We start from the raw sequence: 18,461 nt of genomic DNA, 5'->3' as shown, positions 1-18,461 counted from the left end.
AACATAAATGTACGTTTCTCTTTTGATATGTGTTGAGGATTTTTGCTCGTTTCCCTCTTTTGACTTTTTGTACTATTTGAGTTTATGTTTCTTTTAGGACAACTTGTCAGAATATGAATACAATTATGCAAGAAATAAGAATATAATTCCTACAAGGATTAGAAAGATATTTCCGATCAGGAGTTGTTAGCTCATTGGAGAGAGAATTATATGACGGCGTTACAAAATTTATCACCAATTTGGGGCTTGTCTTTAGAGACTTCTAATAGGTATTAAGATACCGTTCATTTGGGTTCACATTATGTGTTATACTCTTGTATTTTTGTGGTAATAGTTTATTCTTCAGTCATCTATGGATGTAGGCTTTAAAATGAACAAATTGATATTTGATATATACACTTCCGCAAAATTCACAACAATATGGAGATACTATCTTTTAATTTTTTGTATGCTATTTGAAAGTGGTTGAGAATATTATTTTAAAATGGTCAGCTACCTCTATGTACTCTCCTTTTGTATGCATTTCATTCATGCTCAAATAGCCCAGGCTTAATATATGTATGTAGAAGCAAGAAACTAGAGTTCCAAGTAGAATGCGGGAAATTTTTATGAAGCAACCTCAGATAAATTATGCTTTTATTTATTATCCCGTATGCAAATTCTCACATTTTTATTTACTACAGAGTATAGTGAGAAGCTACGAGTACAACATGAGACGCATGCCAACTAAATTATTTAGTATCTAGAAACTTTTAGTTTTGCATATGTCTCGCTGTTGATCATCCTCATTCTTAGTTCCGGCGCACTGGGCGAATGACGATCTTATCGACAACCAGCCCACTCTTCCATTGGGATTCGTGTTCAAACATCGAGATTTCCATATCCCCAGTCATATTGCAAGATGTAAGGAACTCACCAATTCGGACCTCTGACCATTTGTTCTTGGGCAACTTACTCAAATCTTCTTTGCGTTCAATTGTCTCATGGTAATTGGGGATGACGAGTTTCAAGTTCACCGGATGATTTGCAAATCCACATTCTCCATTCTTCATCATTAAAACAAACGAAACTTGGTAAACTATCCCTGGAGTAAGGTTTTTGGCAGGGAATTTCTTGCTTACGTCAAGCCAACAGACATTCAATAGTTCAGCCACCTCCACTTGAACACAACTGCAAAAACATAATTTATTTGATAAATTAATCTTCATTGACTATAAATAAGGTAGAAAACCAATATTTATATATGTGATATATAAATACCGTTGTGTGTCTGGCTTGTAAGTCCAATTCCAGTAACGTTTGTCATCTCCCCAAGTGATTGAGAGACCCCTTGCATGAATGTCGAAGGCGTTGGCACATAAAAGCCTGTCAACCCAAAACTTCTGCAGTAAAACATTAATTAAGTATTAGTATTGAAAATAATTGGTGCAAAATTATAATAAAAACAACAATGAAGATGTTACTTGCCAGTTTGTTTTGGTTCAAGAAGATTCCACCCTGGAGCTGTTCAATCAGATTGTCGCAGGAGGCGTCAATCTGGGAGTCTCCTTCTTTAAGAATGGCATGGAGGTTGTGTGGGAGTTGAACTTGAGCTGAAGCCATCTCGTAATCACTCTTCTCTTTAATTCCAAGTAACTCTTACTGATGATTCTTGTTGCCCATGGAGACCTAGAATTTATAGGATGAGATGGTCTAATTGATTACGTTTATATCATTATCATACAAAAAGATTTATTCTATGATAAGACATACATTACATTATTCCTTCTACAAAATGTGGATTTATTTTTTTTTTCCTTTTCATGAGAATCTTGGTCCGCTATCTTATTTCAAAAGGATAATTGAGATTCACTTCCCTCCCACCACTAGATAACATGATCTATACACCGTCCAATATTGCCTCTATATATGTCTACAATCAAAACTTCCCGAAATATTTATGTATAAGTATGGTTTTATGAAAACTCTTAAGTTTTCCACATAATAGCAAATTTGCCATCGTTTAACTCTATATTAATTTTTTGCTAATTATTAAAAATTATTAGCAACAGTTTCCACTGTTTAAGGACGTAATAATAGATGCCACATTTAGAGATAAGAAATTTCCACCTCTCAACTTTCAAAGATATTATGAAAGGATCTTTGTTTACAACTACTTTCTTAATGGTCAAACGCCTGATTTTTGTTTTTTGCTAATGTAGCGAGATTTATTACGGATGGATTAATTGACTATGAAGGATTTGTGCTACACCAAGTCCATAAAAAATTACTTTTAACATATTTAATGATTTAATTTGTTTTTTTTCCATTAATCTTGTTAAAAAAAAAAAAAAATCGAACCAAAAAGTTAGAGAAGAAAAAAATAAAGATACTATGACATTATGGTACCAAGAAAGATTCTTTCTATAAATTATAATGTGCTATGAGTCGTCCATTTGGAATTTCAGAATAAAAAATCCAAATTCAGAATTGCAAAAGTACTTTTAGTTTATCGCGGAAACTATTATTCGAATATCCAAACCAAAAGTGATTGTCTGTATCATAAATTTTTCTATATTATTTCTTTATTCCTTCTCCAAGAAAGGATTCACAATCCTTAGAATAAGCATCTTAATGTTCTTATCCAAGAGGATAAATTGCGTTCTCAAAAAATGATCCGTCACATATAAGCGTCGACAAGGTTATCTATTGGAAGAATTTTCGGCTTCTCAAGTCAAGTCGTTGAAATGGCTTAAAGTACTGAGTAAACAAGGCTCGAACCAAGCTGATCAACATATTAATTCCTTGTTAATCACACTGATTAAATACTATACAATCAAATTATACTGCTAGTAATCATTAGATTAGAATATTCCACAACCGTCCTTGCTTGTCTCACTTCTGACCTCCAAAAGTATTTTTGTCAACTTATAAAATTGTTTGGGCACATTACGTTTTGATGTTTGCACATCATATTGTTTAAGCACAATCGTTTTTGTAGCTTTCAATTGTCATGATACTCTGTGTTGGTATGTGCACACTTAGTTAGTCTGTTTTTATTGTACAACATGTGGGCACATTAGAGTCTAGTGTGCAAACAGTCGTCCAGTTAGACTTTCATACAAATGTTGTGTTTGCATTTGTTGCTAGGATATTTTTCTAGACCTGAGATATGTGTAAGTGGTCCGTATACAGATGTTAATATCTTAGATGAGGTGCTGGAAATCCATTTAAATTTTTAGAAGTGGTCTAAAGAAAGTGGTTGAAAACTTTCGAAAAATAGTTGAACATTGTAAGAGATTGTTGGCCGGTTGTCTAATGGATTGTTGAGCAAGTTTTTTCTATGTTCTTCATCAACCTTGCATTATGCTTTGAACCTGAAGATTCTTCTTATTGTTCTCTTAAAGTCCTCTGAGGTTGATTTCATATTTGGTCAGGTTCCCTTATGCTTTAGTAAGCTTTAAAATACCATGTTAACCTTTGTTGTTGGAACATGCCTGGTTCCATTGATGAAAAGCTTGATGGGATTTCAAGCTGTGGAGCTTAAGTGCACCTTTGGTGTTGAAGCTTGAGTAGAGCTCGAGCTATCCAAGGTGTGTCTTGGATTCAAGCAAGTTGTGGCAAGACGGTGGATCATCCAAAGGAAGGAGTTAGAGCTTTGTAAAAATAGGGAGTGTTTTACATTAGTTTGCTTGGCTACAACTTTGTAATGAACCTTGAATGTTTGATATAGTGGATTTGCTACATTTACATGTGGTCCCATGGATGTAGGGAATTGGATGAACCATGTAAAAACCATTTGTGTGCTTTACTCTATGTCTTGGATGTTTAGGAATGTGTTGATGAGGAATGGACAAGCTCACAGGCACAAACAAACATGATTAATTTATTCCGTAGAAGTTTAATGAACTTGGTTAAGTCATAAACTTTCATATGGTATCAAAACACGTTTTGAAAAGTCATTTGATCAATAGATCCTTGCTTGTTGTTTGTGCTTGAGTGTTGTTTTTAGGTCTGCTGCTTTTTGTGTATTATTGTGTGATTTTGAGTAGTTTTTCTCGCTACAGCGTACTTTCTACTTGGCCTTTCCATGTTTCAATTGTGACACATTCCTCCCTCAAAGGTTCCAAATCCTTTCACTTTGCATCCTAAATTATGATTAAAAATTCTTAGTAAAACTTTTCAAAAATACGGGGGTATCACATGTTTTGCACTCAACAAAATAGGTTCAACCTTCAACACTCCTCATTGAACCCTTTTGGTGCCCATTCCAAACAAATTCTTTAGCATTTCAAATCTTGAATTTGGCAAAGTTTTTGTGAAAATATCCGCCACTTGAAATTCGGAGCTACAAAACTCCATTTTGATCTATCTCAATTTCTCCGCTTCTTGAACTACATAATTCTTGATGTTCATATGCTTTGTTCTTCCATATTGGACTAGATATTCCACAATAGAAATAACAAATTTAGTCGCAAGCAATCACTGTTGCTTCCATTTGTTCTTCTTCTAAGTCTTTCATCAGTTTCTGAATCCACATTCCTTGATTGCTGGCAGTTGCTATAGCAACATATTCAACTTTTGGTGTGGTTTGAGCCACAACTTCTTGTTTCCTCGAACTCTAACAAAATTGCTAGACCCTTTTGTGTTTTGATGTGCCAAAACTAGCAAATAATTGTATAAGGACTAAAAAAACTCTTAAGGCATGACATAAGTCATGACCAAAAAGCAAAATGCAAGATTTAATCTCAGAACGTCGTTCCCACCTCTAGGCAAGTCATCCCTCATATCCTCACATCGTCCTCTAGAACACTCTTTGGTATTTTGATGATAACTTTGGCTTGACAAATCTAAATCAAGTCATTTCTATGACATTGGAATGAAGTTCACCCAGATTAGCCAGGATCAAGGAGAAAATCAAGATACAAGTTTACAGTCTGGCATAATTAACATCCAGAACTATCTTTCGGTATTTTGGAGATACCTTTGTCTAAAAGCTCCAAATTTTGTGATTCTTTCGGCATTGTAAGGATAACTTAAATTTATAAAAAGTTTATGTTTATCACTTTGCCAACATCATCTGGATTCGAGGATAAAATCATGATATGAGTTGATAGTTTGGTAGAATCAAGATCTATAACATCTCTTCGGTATTTCGAGGATAACCTTTGCTACAAATATCATAATTACATGATTATTGCAGCGTCGAAAAGATAATTTAGAGGACTAAATTTTTCATGTGATCACCTCTGCCAAATCAGGAGGAACTCCTGTTCCAAGAGAATGAATGACTGTTCTTTTATCCTTAAGATGTTCTAGGCATGAATAGCCATATTCCATAAAGTCGTTCATGGTTTTCCCAAATTTTGGGAAATTTGAGATTCATAGTGGAATGGCTGTTCACCAAGTCCCCAGGTCGTTCCATGGATGAAGAACACCGTTCCAGCAAGCCATTCATCATTTTGGAAAATCTAGATAGGTTGCAAAGATTGGGCCATAACTTTCTCTAGACAACTCTATATTCAGCTCTGAAAAATTTGTAAGAAACTGACTAAAATATATTTCCAATGATATATGGTGTGCACATATCAAAAGAAATGAACGCCCATTACTAACAAAAGAATGGTTGTTACCAGACCAAGATTTTAAATTTTATGATCGTTGGAGTCATGAACGATCGTTCGGGGCACTGGAACGCCCGTTCCTCCTACTTTTGCAAGTTGCAACTTTTCCCTAACGGATATAAACGAGTCTTTTTTCATATCAGAGTATAATATCTCACTTTAAAGATGAAAGAACTAGGGAAGAAGTGCAACAAACAAGTCCTACATTTTTCAAATATCAAAATACACTTTGAGCTATAATTCTACATCTTCTCACCACTCTCCAAGATCCTTATTCAATATCCTTAGAGAGAAATTTCTGTAACATTTGTGTATCAGCCTAGAGTGGAGGCAAAAGCCCACATAAACATTTTGAATTCATTTTATCTTAAGTGAAATCCTATAAAACTAGAGGCGAAACCCTGTCAAACCATTGTAACTTGACGTAATCCGATTCTAGTGGAACCTTGAGGATGTTGTCTTCAGGAAGATTACTCAAAATTCTCATAGGAAGATGAAATTAATGATATGATTGCCCCTGTTGAGGTACCACAGATCATGATGATGTGCCCACCATGACTCTTTTTGGAACTAAATCCCAAGCTGAGGTGACCACACTAGAACCTTATGTGAGCACCACTGTTGCTCAATAGGGATCAGTCTCCCAAAGACAAGGACTTGAATTAATTGTTGATCTTTCTAATGAGATCACTCAAAGAAAGACATCCACAAGGAAAGAACCACCCTCATGGATCAAGAAAGGTCATCCGCCTTCAAATGTGATTGGAAATCCAGATGAGGTAATGGTTACAAAAGGAAAAATGATGAATTAACTTAACAACTGGTGTTATGTTTCTTTTGCAGAACTCAAAATTGCTGATTGGGACGAGAACATTGATGATAGAAAGAGTACTTTAGAAGTATGTTTTAACCTTGGAAAAAACTTGGTGCCATGGTATAGCAAGAAGCAAAATTCAATCTCCTTATCCACTGCTGAAGCAGGGTACATTGTAGCTGGGAGTTACTGCACTCATGTTTTGTGTGGCATAAACAAACTTTGAGTGATTATGGTCTTTATCAAGAGTGTATAACTAATTTTTGTGACATTACTAGTGCTTTTAACATCTCAAAAAATCATGTTCAACACTCTAGGACTAAGCACATTGATATTAGGCACTACTCCATAAGAGATATAGTTGAAGAAAAAATTATTTTGCTTGCAAATGTAAACACAAACTCTCAATTAGCAGACTTGTTTACAAAGGCTTTAGATTTTCAAACATTTGTGAACTTGAGGAAGTCCATTGGATTGATTCAACTTGAGTAAAGTCTTTGTTTTGTTCAATAAATTCATTAGAAAATTTTCTTTGTTTTAAAGTTGCAAGTGTACTGATTTGTGTCATGACATAAAAAATACTCTTCTCCCTTGATAAATGTATGGTGTGAGTGATGTGTCCACACTGTTTTCCACCTCTTGAAGTACAATGACTTTCTTTCATCATTGAGTGCATATTGCTTATTTCTTGTCACCTTATGAAAGAGCTATCTCGCTTATAGTCTGAAAGTCATATTTAAGTAATTTTATAGGATGTAATGACCCCTACACTACAAGAGAAACAGCCTTTCTTGACAGGTATTACCTGTCAAGAAGGAAGTACAATGACAATTTTTGAACTGTCATTGTAGCCCCTATCAAGAATGGGTCATGATAGTTTTTGAACTGTCAAGGACCTCTTAACAGATCCTTGATAGTTCGATAACTGTCAAGGATTAGCAGAATTTTAACCAAATCCTTGATAGTTAGCTAAATGCTTGGCAATTATCGAAAACTCAAGGATTTAGCTGAATTTTCAATTTTTTTTTTTTTTTTTTTTTTAGAATTTTAGCCAAATCGTTGACAATTTTCACACTGTCAAGATTTTGTTTGTTATTTTTTTTTTAAATTAGTAAAAGTTCTTTATTATTACGAATTAAATTATAGAATAGTCAAATGAAACGCTTTATAATATTTATCTTTCCAACAATTATCACCATTTAACAGTATGAAATGAGACATCAAATAATTGATTGAATGGTACATATATTACTGTTGCTCTGGGTAAACAAAATTGAACAACAATAACCATTTTACAATATTGTGTAAACAAATGAAAAGTTTGATACATAGTTTTTGTCCTTATTGCCCTCTAACAACATTGAAACAACAATAACTAAAAAAAGTTTGATACGTACATCGCCCATTCTGCTCTGACTTCATCGACCTCTGCATCTTCGTATATTTCTTTCCCCAAGAACTATAAAAGTAAACACAATAAGACTAATCAACAAATATCGACTATATCTAATTATTCAAAACGAAAAAAACAAAGGACTTACATTGTTTTTCAGTAATGCCAACCCATTCTCAACTATATCTCTCATGTATCCCATTATGTAAAACCCACACTCAACGCTTCCTGGGGTCCCTACACAAAATTAATTTGGAAGTAAGCATTAATATTCAAAAGGTAAAACAATATTATAACTAAAAATTAATTGCTATTGATAATACCAATTCTATGCACCAATAATTTTTGCCGCGAGATATTAGCCCTTTTTTTGGACACCTTTTGGGCAGAATAGATTAAGAGACCACTATGAAAGTTAAAACAATTTTTGAAATTAACACATAGCATTTGATATTATAAAGAGCATTAAAAATGTTATGAGCAAAATTACTGACTTTTGCACTATTTCCTGTAAATCCTGCGCAATATCTCCCTTCAAGGAATCAAAATAGTACACAATTAAAGTCTTCATGCCAATAGCAACAAGAACCCAATGAAACCTATGAACAAAATTGCATAAGTACCCAACACAACAACCACAAAGAAGCAATAGAATAATCACCCAGCAAGAGTTCATCAGCCCAAAACAAAAACGAAATAAGATTTTAGCATGATGACAATATATTATATTTAGATTCACACTAGAGTATACAATCAACACACAAACAAATCCGTGCCACAAATTAGAAACTCCCTCACAATTTTACACAAACCCAGCAACACCATAAGCAAAAGTGCAGAAAAAGAGAGTAATGTAATAACTGGAAACAGATCTGTATTGTATTAAGTCAATAGAAATGACAATTCAAAAGAAAAATTATCAACAACAAAAGGAAAGTAACAGACTATAGTCCCCGCAATTCCTTCCACCAACCACTTGATTTTTCACACACAAATAACACCTAACCACCATCCACTAACACACATGCACTCTCACACCTTTTTAACTCGTAAGCCCTTTATATTGATACACCTTCTTAATGGGAGGTCTATCAATAACCTTAGGGGTCTATCATAACCAAATAATAAAAATGTAAACTCTCCAGATCGCAAATAAACAAATTAGGACAAACATTGTTTTTAAATCTTAAAAACAGATTATTCAAACAAGATTAAAAGTAAGGAAATCAATGAATTACTAACCTTGGGTTGTATGGCACTATATTTAAATTTTCATTCTTCACACTTGCCAACCAATTGGCAAGCAACTGTGCCCTTCGGGTTCTTGTTCTTGTTGCATTAGTGTTGCTTGCTATTGACAATAAGCTGGGGCTAATGAAACCAATTTCATTTACATTGCCCCTATTACCCTTCAATTTCTCATATAAAGCCTTGTCCCAATTTGAAAAATAACAAAATTACAACAATATGCAGTATAAAATCCAATGAAGATTAAATCATAATCACTACTATAAGCAAACAACTTACATTATATAAACTATGCCCAAAGTTGAGCTCAAATTGACTCAAATACTTCCCTAACCTAACATGAATGGACCTTGAGCTTTCTTTTTTAGGCTCAATCAAACTTGAGCCACGTTTAAAGTTGAGCAATCAGTTTGAGCCAACCTCAAATGTGCCCAAGTATTTAACTTAGCTTAACTTGTTGGCAATTAAATTCTTAACAGCCTTAAAGAAAAATCATATGTCTTGACAAGAAAGAATTAACTTATGTTAGTCCAACCTAACCCTTTAGATAATGGGATGCCATTGAAGGTTAATATATTAGCGTAAAGGCATAGTAGAATGCTCTTCAACAAAGAAACCTAATTCATAAAGTTTAATAAAATAGCTAGACATATAACTTTAATAATGAGTAAATCTGATGAATGACAAAAAGATGTTGGAGATATGATAGAGCAACATCGTCTTCTGGTCCAAAAGCATCCTTCTTTGTCCTATAACTAGTGTCACCTTGGTTATGTAGAATGAGACAACAAAGTCTACCAGTAACTCTTGGTGTTAGTTTAACTATAATGTTTCTTAAAAAGCATCTTGCTTCACCACTATACATTTGATTCATGAAAGTGGACTATTAAATGAGGAAATGATAAATTGTAAACAGTTTAATGGTTACTAGGAGGTACAATATTCTATGTATTTGTTTAATTTTAAGGATCATGTTACCGTAAGGCCTCTCAGTTAGTTTGGTGTTCGTAGCTTCTGTTTCTATAACATCTTTAATTTTACCTTTTTCTTACTCCGTTGTGTAACACATGCTTTACAATTAAGTGTTTTTTCTGACATCGTCTGTAATACCCAAGATGTCAAAGGTATGTTCCTAACTCAAAATAGTCCTATAGATGTTAATTTTATGTTAAAAAGCATAAAATCTAACTAAGGGCAAAATAGTAAGCATTAATCATTTTATATGCATGTTTTGAATATTATTATTATTATCCTTACATAGATTTTTTTTCTAAATATAACTCGTTCCCCAGACATGTATCCCCATGATTTCATTGAGGGATATTCAGAGGATACCTGACTGGAGGGGGGTTTTACATCGTCGTTCTACTATATAAACCAAAATATCAAAGTTACTTTAATCTTTAAATGTGGAGACTTACCCCCAGCATAGGCTAGTATCTTAGGTAATTTTGCAAGGTTATCGGTGCCTTCTGCATAATCACTGGGGTTGAACTAAACCATCTTTTCAACCTGTATTAGGAAATAACTTTTTAGAATAAACATTATTGACCAAGTACTCTGTACTTGAGGGTAAAAAGTTGGAAGCAAAAGTGAGTACATAAGTTGCAATTAGAGCAGCAATTTTGGGACACCAGAATGTCTAAAGTCAAAATCTTTTTATGTGCACAGGCATGAAAATGAATTGAAAAGATGAAACGCTTACAGCTTCAGGATAGTTCACTGCAAAGTCAATTGCTACAGCAGCACCAAGAGTGGCCCCAACTAGTACAGTTGAATTTTTAATGTAGGACTTCCAAAGCTAAAATTTCATAAAGTAAAATTCAATCTCCAGTCTTAACAAAAGAAATCAAACCGCCCCCATTAATCATGAAAAGTTTAGTCTGGCATATTACATTGGCTAGTTGTTTTTGGCAAACTTAAAGCTTGGATAAAGAATCAATCAAGATACCTAATAGAGGTGATAGCGCTTTGAAGCAACATTGCATGGTGGAAGCCTATCTTGTTGTGGAAAGAAAGGGAAAAAAATTAAGGACAAAGAAAAAACAAATTAGCATCATTTCACACTTCTGACTTAGACCTAAGAGATATTAACATAGTTGAATCCAGAAATTAGTCTAGACAGGTTGATATAATGTAAGTTGTTTGCGGCGACGGAGGTGGCGAAGTGACGACTTCACTGTTTATTGCTACGACCGGGAATTGAAGAAACAAGTAATGGAAGAGATTTGGGAGATTTAGTGGAAGAGACTTGGGCGATTTAGTTGAGGAGATTTAGGGTTTACGAGATCTGATTAATTTGGTAGAGGAGATTTGGGTTTTTAGCAGGACTTTTTTTCTTGCCCTAGGTTAGACTTGGTCGAAGTTTGGGGGAAAATGGGTTTTGACAATGAACTTTGGTGTTTTGGGTGGAAAGAATTTGCCATACGAATATTTTAGGGTGGGAAGCCTTAGCCAGATTTGAGTTTTTTTTTTTTTTTTTTTTTTTTTAACTTAATCCTTGGTAGTTAAACATTGTCGAGGACTAAGAATATAACAATCAAGGAATGAATTTCATTTTTCAAAAATCCTTTTAACTGTCAAGGATTAAGACTATGACAGTCAAGAAATGAAATTGAACAACTTAATTTTTACAAAATCCTTGACAGTTAATTGCAGCCAAGGACTTTCTAAAGCAGTCAAGAATTGTCTCAAATCATCGACTGTTGAAAAACAGTCAAGAAGTTGTCAAGGAAAAGACTTCTTGACTATTTTTAAAAAAAGTCAAGAATTTCTGTAAAATTTTCAGTCAAGAAAGGCCTTTTTCCTTGTCGTGCTTTGTCTGTGGAAAATCTACCATTTAGAAGGCTACCTCATTGCAAGTGTGAAATCTGCAGTTGGTTACTTCTTGAGAGTATTTGCTCATTAAATCTCATATGCTATGAAAAAGAATTCAAAAATTCTGAGATTATGTTCAAGAAAATTAAAAAAAAGAAAAGTGAAAAAGGGCATGAGGGAAGGGGGAGTTTGCTCTTTGATTACTTGACCAATGAGTCATAAATTCCCCCTTGAGGGCACAACACACACATCTAATAAAGAGTCTTTGCTTTTTACTCATGTATGATCTAAGGTTATAAATCATTAATTGTTGAATTACATGGGATGAGATTCTCTTTGTGTATTTTGTGAATCTCTGATTGATCTCATGATGTCTTTTTGCCTTATTTTATTTTATTTATTATTTTTTTTTTTTTTTGTTCAAAATGGAATAAGTAATTAAAGTCTACAGTTTTTGTGCCAATGTCGCCACTTTGAGAGAGTGTGTAGCCACATGAGTGCTCTTAAATTTATTCTCTATGAATTCTCTTTTGCTTGTGCTGACTTTATTCGTCATTGTCATGACACTTCACCTGTTGTCCAATATGCTTACATAATTGTATGAATGACATCACATGAATGTTGTTCATTTTGATTCATAATTATCTCTTGTCATGTGTCATCGCACCTAAATTGAAGTCGTCATTTTGATTTTGGTTTTGTTGGTGTGCTCACACAGAGTTTGTGTGTGCCCACATTGATTTTAAGTGTCCATACACTGTTGAAACTCCTAATGTTTCTAAGCTCATCTTTGAAAGAAAAGCATCAAGCATTGTTTGCAAAGAAAAGGGTCGGACTTCACCAAGATTCTTCTGAAGCTTAAACCGAGTCTTCATCTTTGTCAACTGATCATGAAGAATCATTGTCTGACTCTCAAAATGTGACATCTTCGTCACCTGAAGTGTCTCTATTAAAGAAGCTCATGTCTTCCAAGTCTCCAAATCAAAGTCCAAAGCTTCTAAATTAAAGTCACCCAAAGGAAAGAAGAATTCAAAAGCAAGTGAAAAGTCTTCAACTGGTAAAAAGCATCTAACCTTTGTCTCCTCTAAAGCTTTTTCTCAGTTTAAGAAATATGTTTCTTAGAACCCCATCATATGTGAAACTCATTTGAAATTGAATGATTTTTGTAAAGTTTCGTCCATATTTTAGAATAGAACTTGGATTTTATTTTTATTTTTTATTTTTATTTTTTTTATGCAGATGTTGTTAGCAATGTGCTTGAGTTACCTCTTGTAGAAAATCCAAACGGTTTGACGGTTTTAAATCTGGATATTATGGTGTTTACACTAACTAGAGGGTCCAGCAGACACTAAAGGGTTTGCCAAACATTATGAACAAAGAGGGGGAGTAAAATTGCTGAAGGATTTGCTGAGAGTTACTCTGCTCTGTTTTGCATGGATGTTGGTGATATTGCTTTAAAGAGTTGATGGTGTGATGACATGAGTTGTTGATGTAATCACACTGATTTTTTTTTTTTTTTTTTTTTTGCCTAAGCTAAACTGAATTTCTCTTTTGTTTGTTTACTTGAACTGTGATCTAATCAATCTTTGTTTCTTGTGTTTTAATATGTTTATGAATAGATTTTTTATTATAAGTTATGATGAAGCTTATTCTTGTGTTTGTTGATGTAGAGATCCATGCAGCAAACCTTTTTATTGTTTGTCTTGCATTTTTTTTATTTTTGTTTGGCCTTGATATTGGGAACTGAACTAACCCCTGTATACTCCTAATTGTTTATCTCTTGTATGTGAGTTGGTGCATTTACTTAGGGGGAGTTTACATTTTGAGGGGAGTTATTTAGTTCTGGTCTTGTATGACTTAGTGCAAATTGTGTGTTGGTGAAAATGTTAAGTTTTTGCTTAAGTCATTGTGGTTCGTGCAGTAAATTTCTCTTTAAGTTACTATTTTTTTAAAATTGCATTTTTGTTTAAGTTGTTACTTGTTGATGTTGTTCTTTCATGTGCAGAGAACAAATTATGTTATTTGTTTGTTTTTGAACTATACTAACCCTCTTTTTGCTCTAAATTGATAATCACTTGAATGTGACTTTGTTTAGTTACTTAGGGGGAGTATACTAATTGAGGGGGAGAAATTTTGTTATTTGTTTGTTATTGTCTTTGTTTCATTCATGTCTCTATGTCTTGATGATTATGCCTTTAATGAGATATGCTTTTGTGTTGTTTGTGCTTTTGTCTCTTGTTGATTGATTGTTGGTATTTACAGACAAGTTTGTAATTGAAAAGATTGTGCTTTGTTCATAAGTTTGACAAAAGGGGAGATTGTAAGTTATTTGTCAACTTATGATTCTAGTGTGGTAATATTAGTCATGGCATGAACACTTCACTTTGAATATCACACAATCATTTATATTTAAATTTTCAGTGTGATGACTCTCTATCGAAGTGACCACTTTCAATTAAGTCAGTTTTCTGTTACATCGTGTGGAAACTTCAGAGTCTGAGTGGTCACACGCATCTGGCTGATACTTTGCATAACATGTATTGCATTTTGATATTCTGTGAACAGTTTTTATTCTCTTTTGAGATATTTTTTTATGGTCCATGACACTTGTCATTTATTCATACAATGTGCTGGAAAGTTTTTTGCAGTTGTCGGTGGTCCTAACAAAGATTGGAATAAACTTTTTCATGAAGGTGAAACCATAGAGCATCCTGTCGGCTTCCTGTCCCCTTGCATTGGAGCCCAAGTTTTCTATGTATTTGTCTTCTCCAATACAACTCCTTTTAAGCCTGAATATATCTTTGATATGACTTTGAAAATTCCTTGAGGTTTCTTTGTTTTGAATTAGGTTTCATATGCCTTAGGTAGGCTTACAAATACCTTGAATAAACTTTTTTTATTTATTCATGGCTGGAATGTGGGTTTCCATTGGTGATGCTTGATAGGATTTCAAGCTTTTGAGGCTGAATGGCATCTTTGGTTTGTACCTTGAGAGGAGCTCAAGGCTAACCAGGTGGTCTCATGAACGTGGAACTTGCCGTGGTAGTTTGAATTTCGACCAAAGGGAAGAGGTTGAAGCGTTGCAAAATAGGGAGTGACCTTGCAACTGATGCTTAACTTTAGCTTTGAATTGAACCGTAAATGATTACAATACTGGATTGGCTTCATCTAGACTTGGTCCCATGGATGTGGGCATTTTGCTGAACCATTTAAAATCCTCTGGTGTGCTTTATTTTGGTTCATGAATGTCTAGTTTGTAATGGTGATGAATGAACACTAAAATCAACTTAACAACCCATTCCACTTAGGTTTAATCTACTTGGTAAAGTATTAAAACTTCAGAAAAACTTAAACCAGGAGTATTCAATACTATAACAAAAATAATAAAAGCAAGCAACTCATCAATTTTGTGTAATTTTACAAATAGTCATGGCACGAATTCAAATATCAAAATATAAAGCATTAAACCGTTTAAGTTGGCTTCATTACCTTCAACATAAATTTACATTTCTCTTTTGATATGTGTTGAGGATTTTGGCTCATTTCCCTCTTTTGATTTTTTGAACTATTTGAGTTTAAGTTTCTTTTAGGATAACTTGTCAAAATATGAATACAATATACAAGAAATAAGAATATAATTCCTACAAGGATTAGAAAGATATTTTCGATCAGGAGTTGTTAGCTCATTAGAGAGAGAATTATATGACGGCGTCACAAAATTTATCAACAATTTGGGGCTATGGTAGGTATCATATGATTTGACCTTGTCTTTAGACACTTCTAATAGGTATTAAGATACCATTCCTTTGGGGTTATATTATGTGTTATTGTAATATCCTATATGCCAAAGGTATGTTCCTAACTCAAAATAGTGAAAAATAGTCAATTCATTTGGAACGGTATGAATCAATTGTCCATAAAAAGGTATTAGGGGCAAAATTCTCATTTTTCCTATGGATAAACATTGAAAAAGTCAAGGATGAATAGGCTTACTTGCATTTAATGACATTAATTATGTAATAATTATGTTTAGTGCGAAATGACCAAAATACCCTTATATGAAGAATTAAGGACTTATGAGTTATACAATTAAAATAATTGGGCCAATAGCATAATTTTGAAAATGAAGGAAATATTTTCCTATAAATGAGAGGAAATTCGTTCAAGCCAAGGGAGATAGCATTTCTTCAACCTTTCTTCCATTTTCTCTCAAATCTTCTATGAAACAAGCTTTCCCTCTCTAAGTTTTAAAGGTGTTTTGCATAATTTTTCAAGGAGAACAAGATAGGAGCCTTAGATCTTCAAATTAAAGGGTTTAAGGTATGGATTAAAAACCCTAGTTTTGATGTGATTTGAAGATTTGAAGTAAATGTTGAGGTATAATGTTATATATGTAGGATTAAGGTGTAAAAGAAAACAAAGGCAAATGATTTGTTGGAGGAATTCTTTAAAAAGGTAAGGAAGAACCTCCTATGACTTTAGGGATTATGCTAGGGTTTGTAGATTTTAATGAAATCTTAAATTAAGGCTTTAAGGCATAAAATTAGTTGATGACAAGTGTAGTTGAACTCATTTATTCTATTCATTGCCTTGAATTCATTATACATGAAGTTGTTGCTATTTATGTTTTATGAGTTTTTATGTTTGATTGAAGAAAATGAAGTGTGGATGTTGATTGTGGCAAAACTTGTAGTATTGGAGGCCACATGGTGTTAAATGGTTACTATTAGAAGTGTTGATGTGTTGTTTGCATTAGCTTACAATGTTATAACAATAATGGATGATTATGGGAATGAGATTTTACACCTCCTTTAAGATGTTAAAGACTATTAGGGAGAGGTTTATTTTATCAATAAGTTGACCTATTAGTTAATTGTCAATAGGAATTGATATGACATAGTTTAATATGAAAAATTCGGATTTGGTAAGTTTAGGGGTTATGTTAAACATGCTTCAGTATCTCGATCATAACTTGAGTTATAGAAATCAAAATGAGATAATTCTTGAAGCACTAGAAATTTAAGAGATATCCCTATAACTTTTATGTTTAGACCAAGAGAAAATTCGTTTAGGAAATGGATGGAAAATGGCCTGAAGTATAAGTTTCTAGTTGTTAAACTTTAAGATTTAACATAATTAATTCTTATGATTATGAATTGATTATATATTGATGTAATTAAGTCATGTACTAATGTTTACCCATTAGTTAGATGATCTTTGAAAGATATACATGGTCATGATGTCAATGCATGATTAATGTTATGAAATGGCATGAAGATGCAATGTACTACATGTTTTAAGATGATGAATGTGAGTAAAAGGTAATGTGAATGTATTGATAATCCATAGATGAATTAAAAGTATTAAGCTCACTAAAATATGTATTTACATGCCATAAGATGTTAGAGATGCATATAGACATGATGAAAAATGCGTAAGCAGATCCTTGTATACCGGTTGAGGATGAATATATGCTTTAGATGCTAAATAACGCGTAAGTACGCCTCCTGATGATATGAGCTCTAGATGAATTTGAGGCTAGATGATATGAAATGCTTAAGAAGCTAAGAAAAGTTCGATCGGCTACACATTAAATGCTTCATATGCCTTTAGTTGCATTACATGAGTTATGGTGTTACTTACATCATGGGATGATGTATACTCATATTAGATGATATTTAGATGTTATATCATGATATGTAATGTGTGTGTACTATGTTTACATACTTATGTGTATGTGTATGCATTGATGTGTATATAGCCATGGGATAAAATGATGAAAAACATATGAATTAGACAAAAAAAGGGAAGTATATCTAGATGTAAAAAATAAGTGGTGTGTTAACAAATATATTTAAATAAAGGTCAAATAGCATATTTAAAATGAAATGGATCATTCTTTACTGAGCTATTAGCACTCACCCTTTCATTGTTGATTGCTTTGCAGATAGACCAGAAGCAAAAGATGCTAGAGACAATGGGGCTGCATGCGAGGGGAGATGATTTATTGTCATCCTGATGTTTTTATCTTGATGTAAATAATGTAAATGATAAATGCTTGTGAAACACCTTTGGAAGCTTCCACCCTATAAATATGTTTTGATTGTGTAATTTCCGGATAAATTCTGAAAGTTTTTGAAATTATAAATTTGGATCCTGCGTGACATCTTATATGAATGTTTTGGATATTATTATTGTTATCCTCACACAGGGTTTTTCTAAATACAACTCGTTCTCCAGACAGGTATCCCTCAAAAGATACCTAACTGGAAGGGGTTTTTACAGTTATACTCTTGTATTTTCGTGGCAATAGTATATTCTTCAGTCATCTATGGATGTAGGCTTTAAAATGAACAAATTGATATTTGATATATACACTTCCGCAAAATTCACAACAATATGGAGATACTATCTTTTAATTTTTTTGTATGCTATTTGAAAGTGTGAGAATATTATTTTAAAATGGTCAACCACCTCTACGGACTCTCCTTTTGTATGCATTTCATTCATTCTCAAATAGCCCAGGCTTAATATATGTATGTAGAACCAAGAAACTAGTGTTCAAGTAGAATGCGGGAAATTTTGA

The 18,461-nt window shown here is 33.3% G+C and overlaps 1 protein-coding gene across 1 annotated transcript; it reads right to left on the bottom strand.

Moving 5' to 3' along the window:
- Nucleotides 1–791: 791 nt before the first annotated feature.
- Nucleotides 792–1,655, bottom strand: LOC116132449 (protein PHLOEM PROTEIN 2-LIKE A1-like). The gene is made up of 3 exons (XM_031418089.1): nt 1,468–1,655; nt 1,261–1,382; nt 792–1,170 (listed from the first exon to the last, which is right to left on the bottom strand). The coding sequence occupies exons 1-3, from the start codon at nt 1,600–1,602 to the stop codon at nt 792–794; spliced, it is 636 nt and encodes a 211-aa protein (XP_031273949.1). The 5' UTR covers nt 1,603–1,655.
- Between the last annotated feature and the right edge of the window lie 16,806 nt (nt 1,656–18,461).

The sequence above is a fragment of the Pistacia vera genome, unplaced genomic scaffold (genome assembly GCF_008641045.1).
Source record: "Pistacia vera cultivar Batoury unplaced genomic scaffold, PisVer_v2 Contig253, whole genome shotgun sequence".
Classification (NCBI taxonomy): domain Eukaryota; kingdom Viridiplantae; phylum Streptophyta; class Magnoliopsida; order Sapindales; family Anacardiaceae; genus Pistacia; species Pistacia vera.
Note: the sequence above shows the minus strand (reverse complement) of the source record. Positions and strands in the feature narration are given on the sequence as shown.

Excerpts from the sequence above, each read along its gene's own strand:
- LOC116132449 (XM_031418089.1), bottom strand. The coding sequence starts at position 1,602 with ATGGCTTCAGCTCAAGTTCAACTCCCACACAACCTCCATGCCATTCTT. Across the intron at positions 1,383-1,467 it reads TCTTGAACCAAAACAAACTG|AAGTTTTGGGTTGACAGGCT; the intron begins GCAAGTAACATC and ends GTTTTACTGCAG. Across the intron at positions 1,171-1,260 it reads TACAAGCCAGACACACAACG|TTGTGTTCAAGTGGAGGTGG; the intron begins GTATTTATATAT and ends ATGTTTTTGCAG.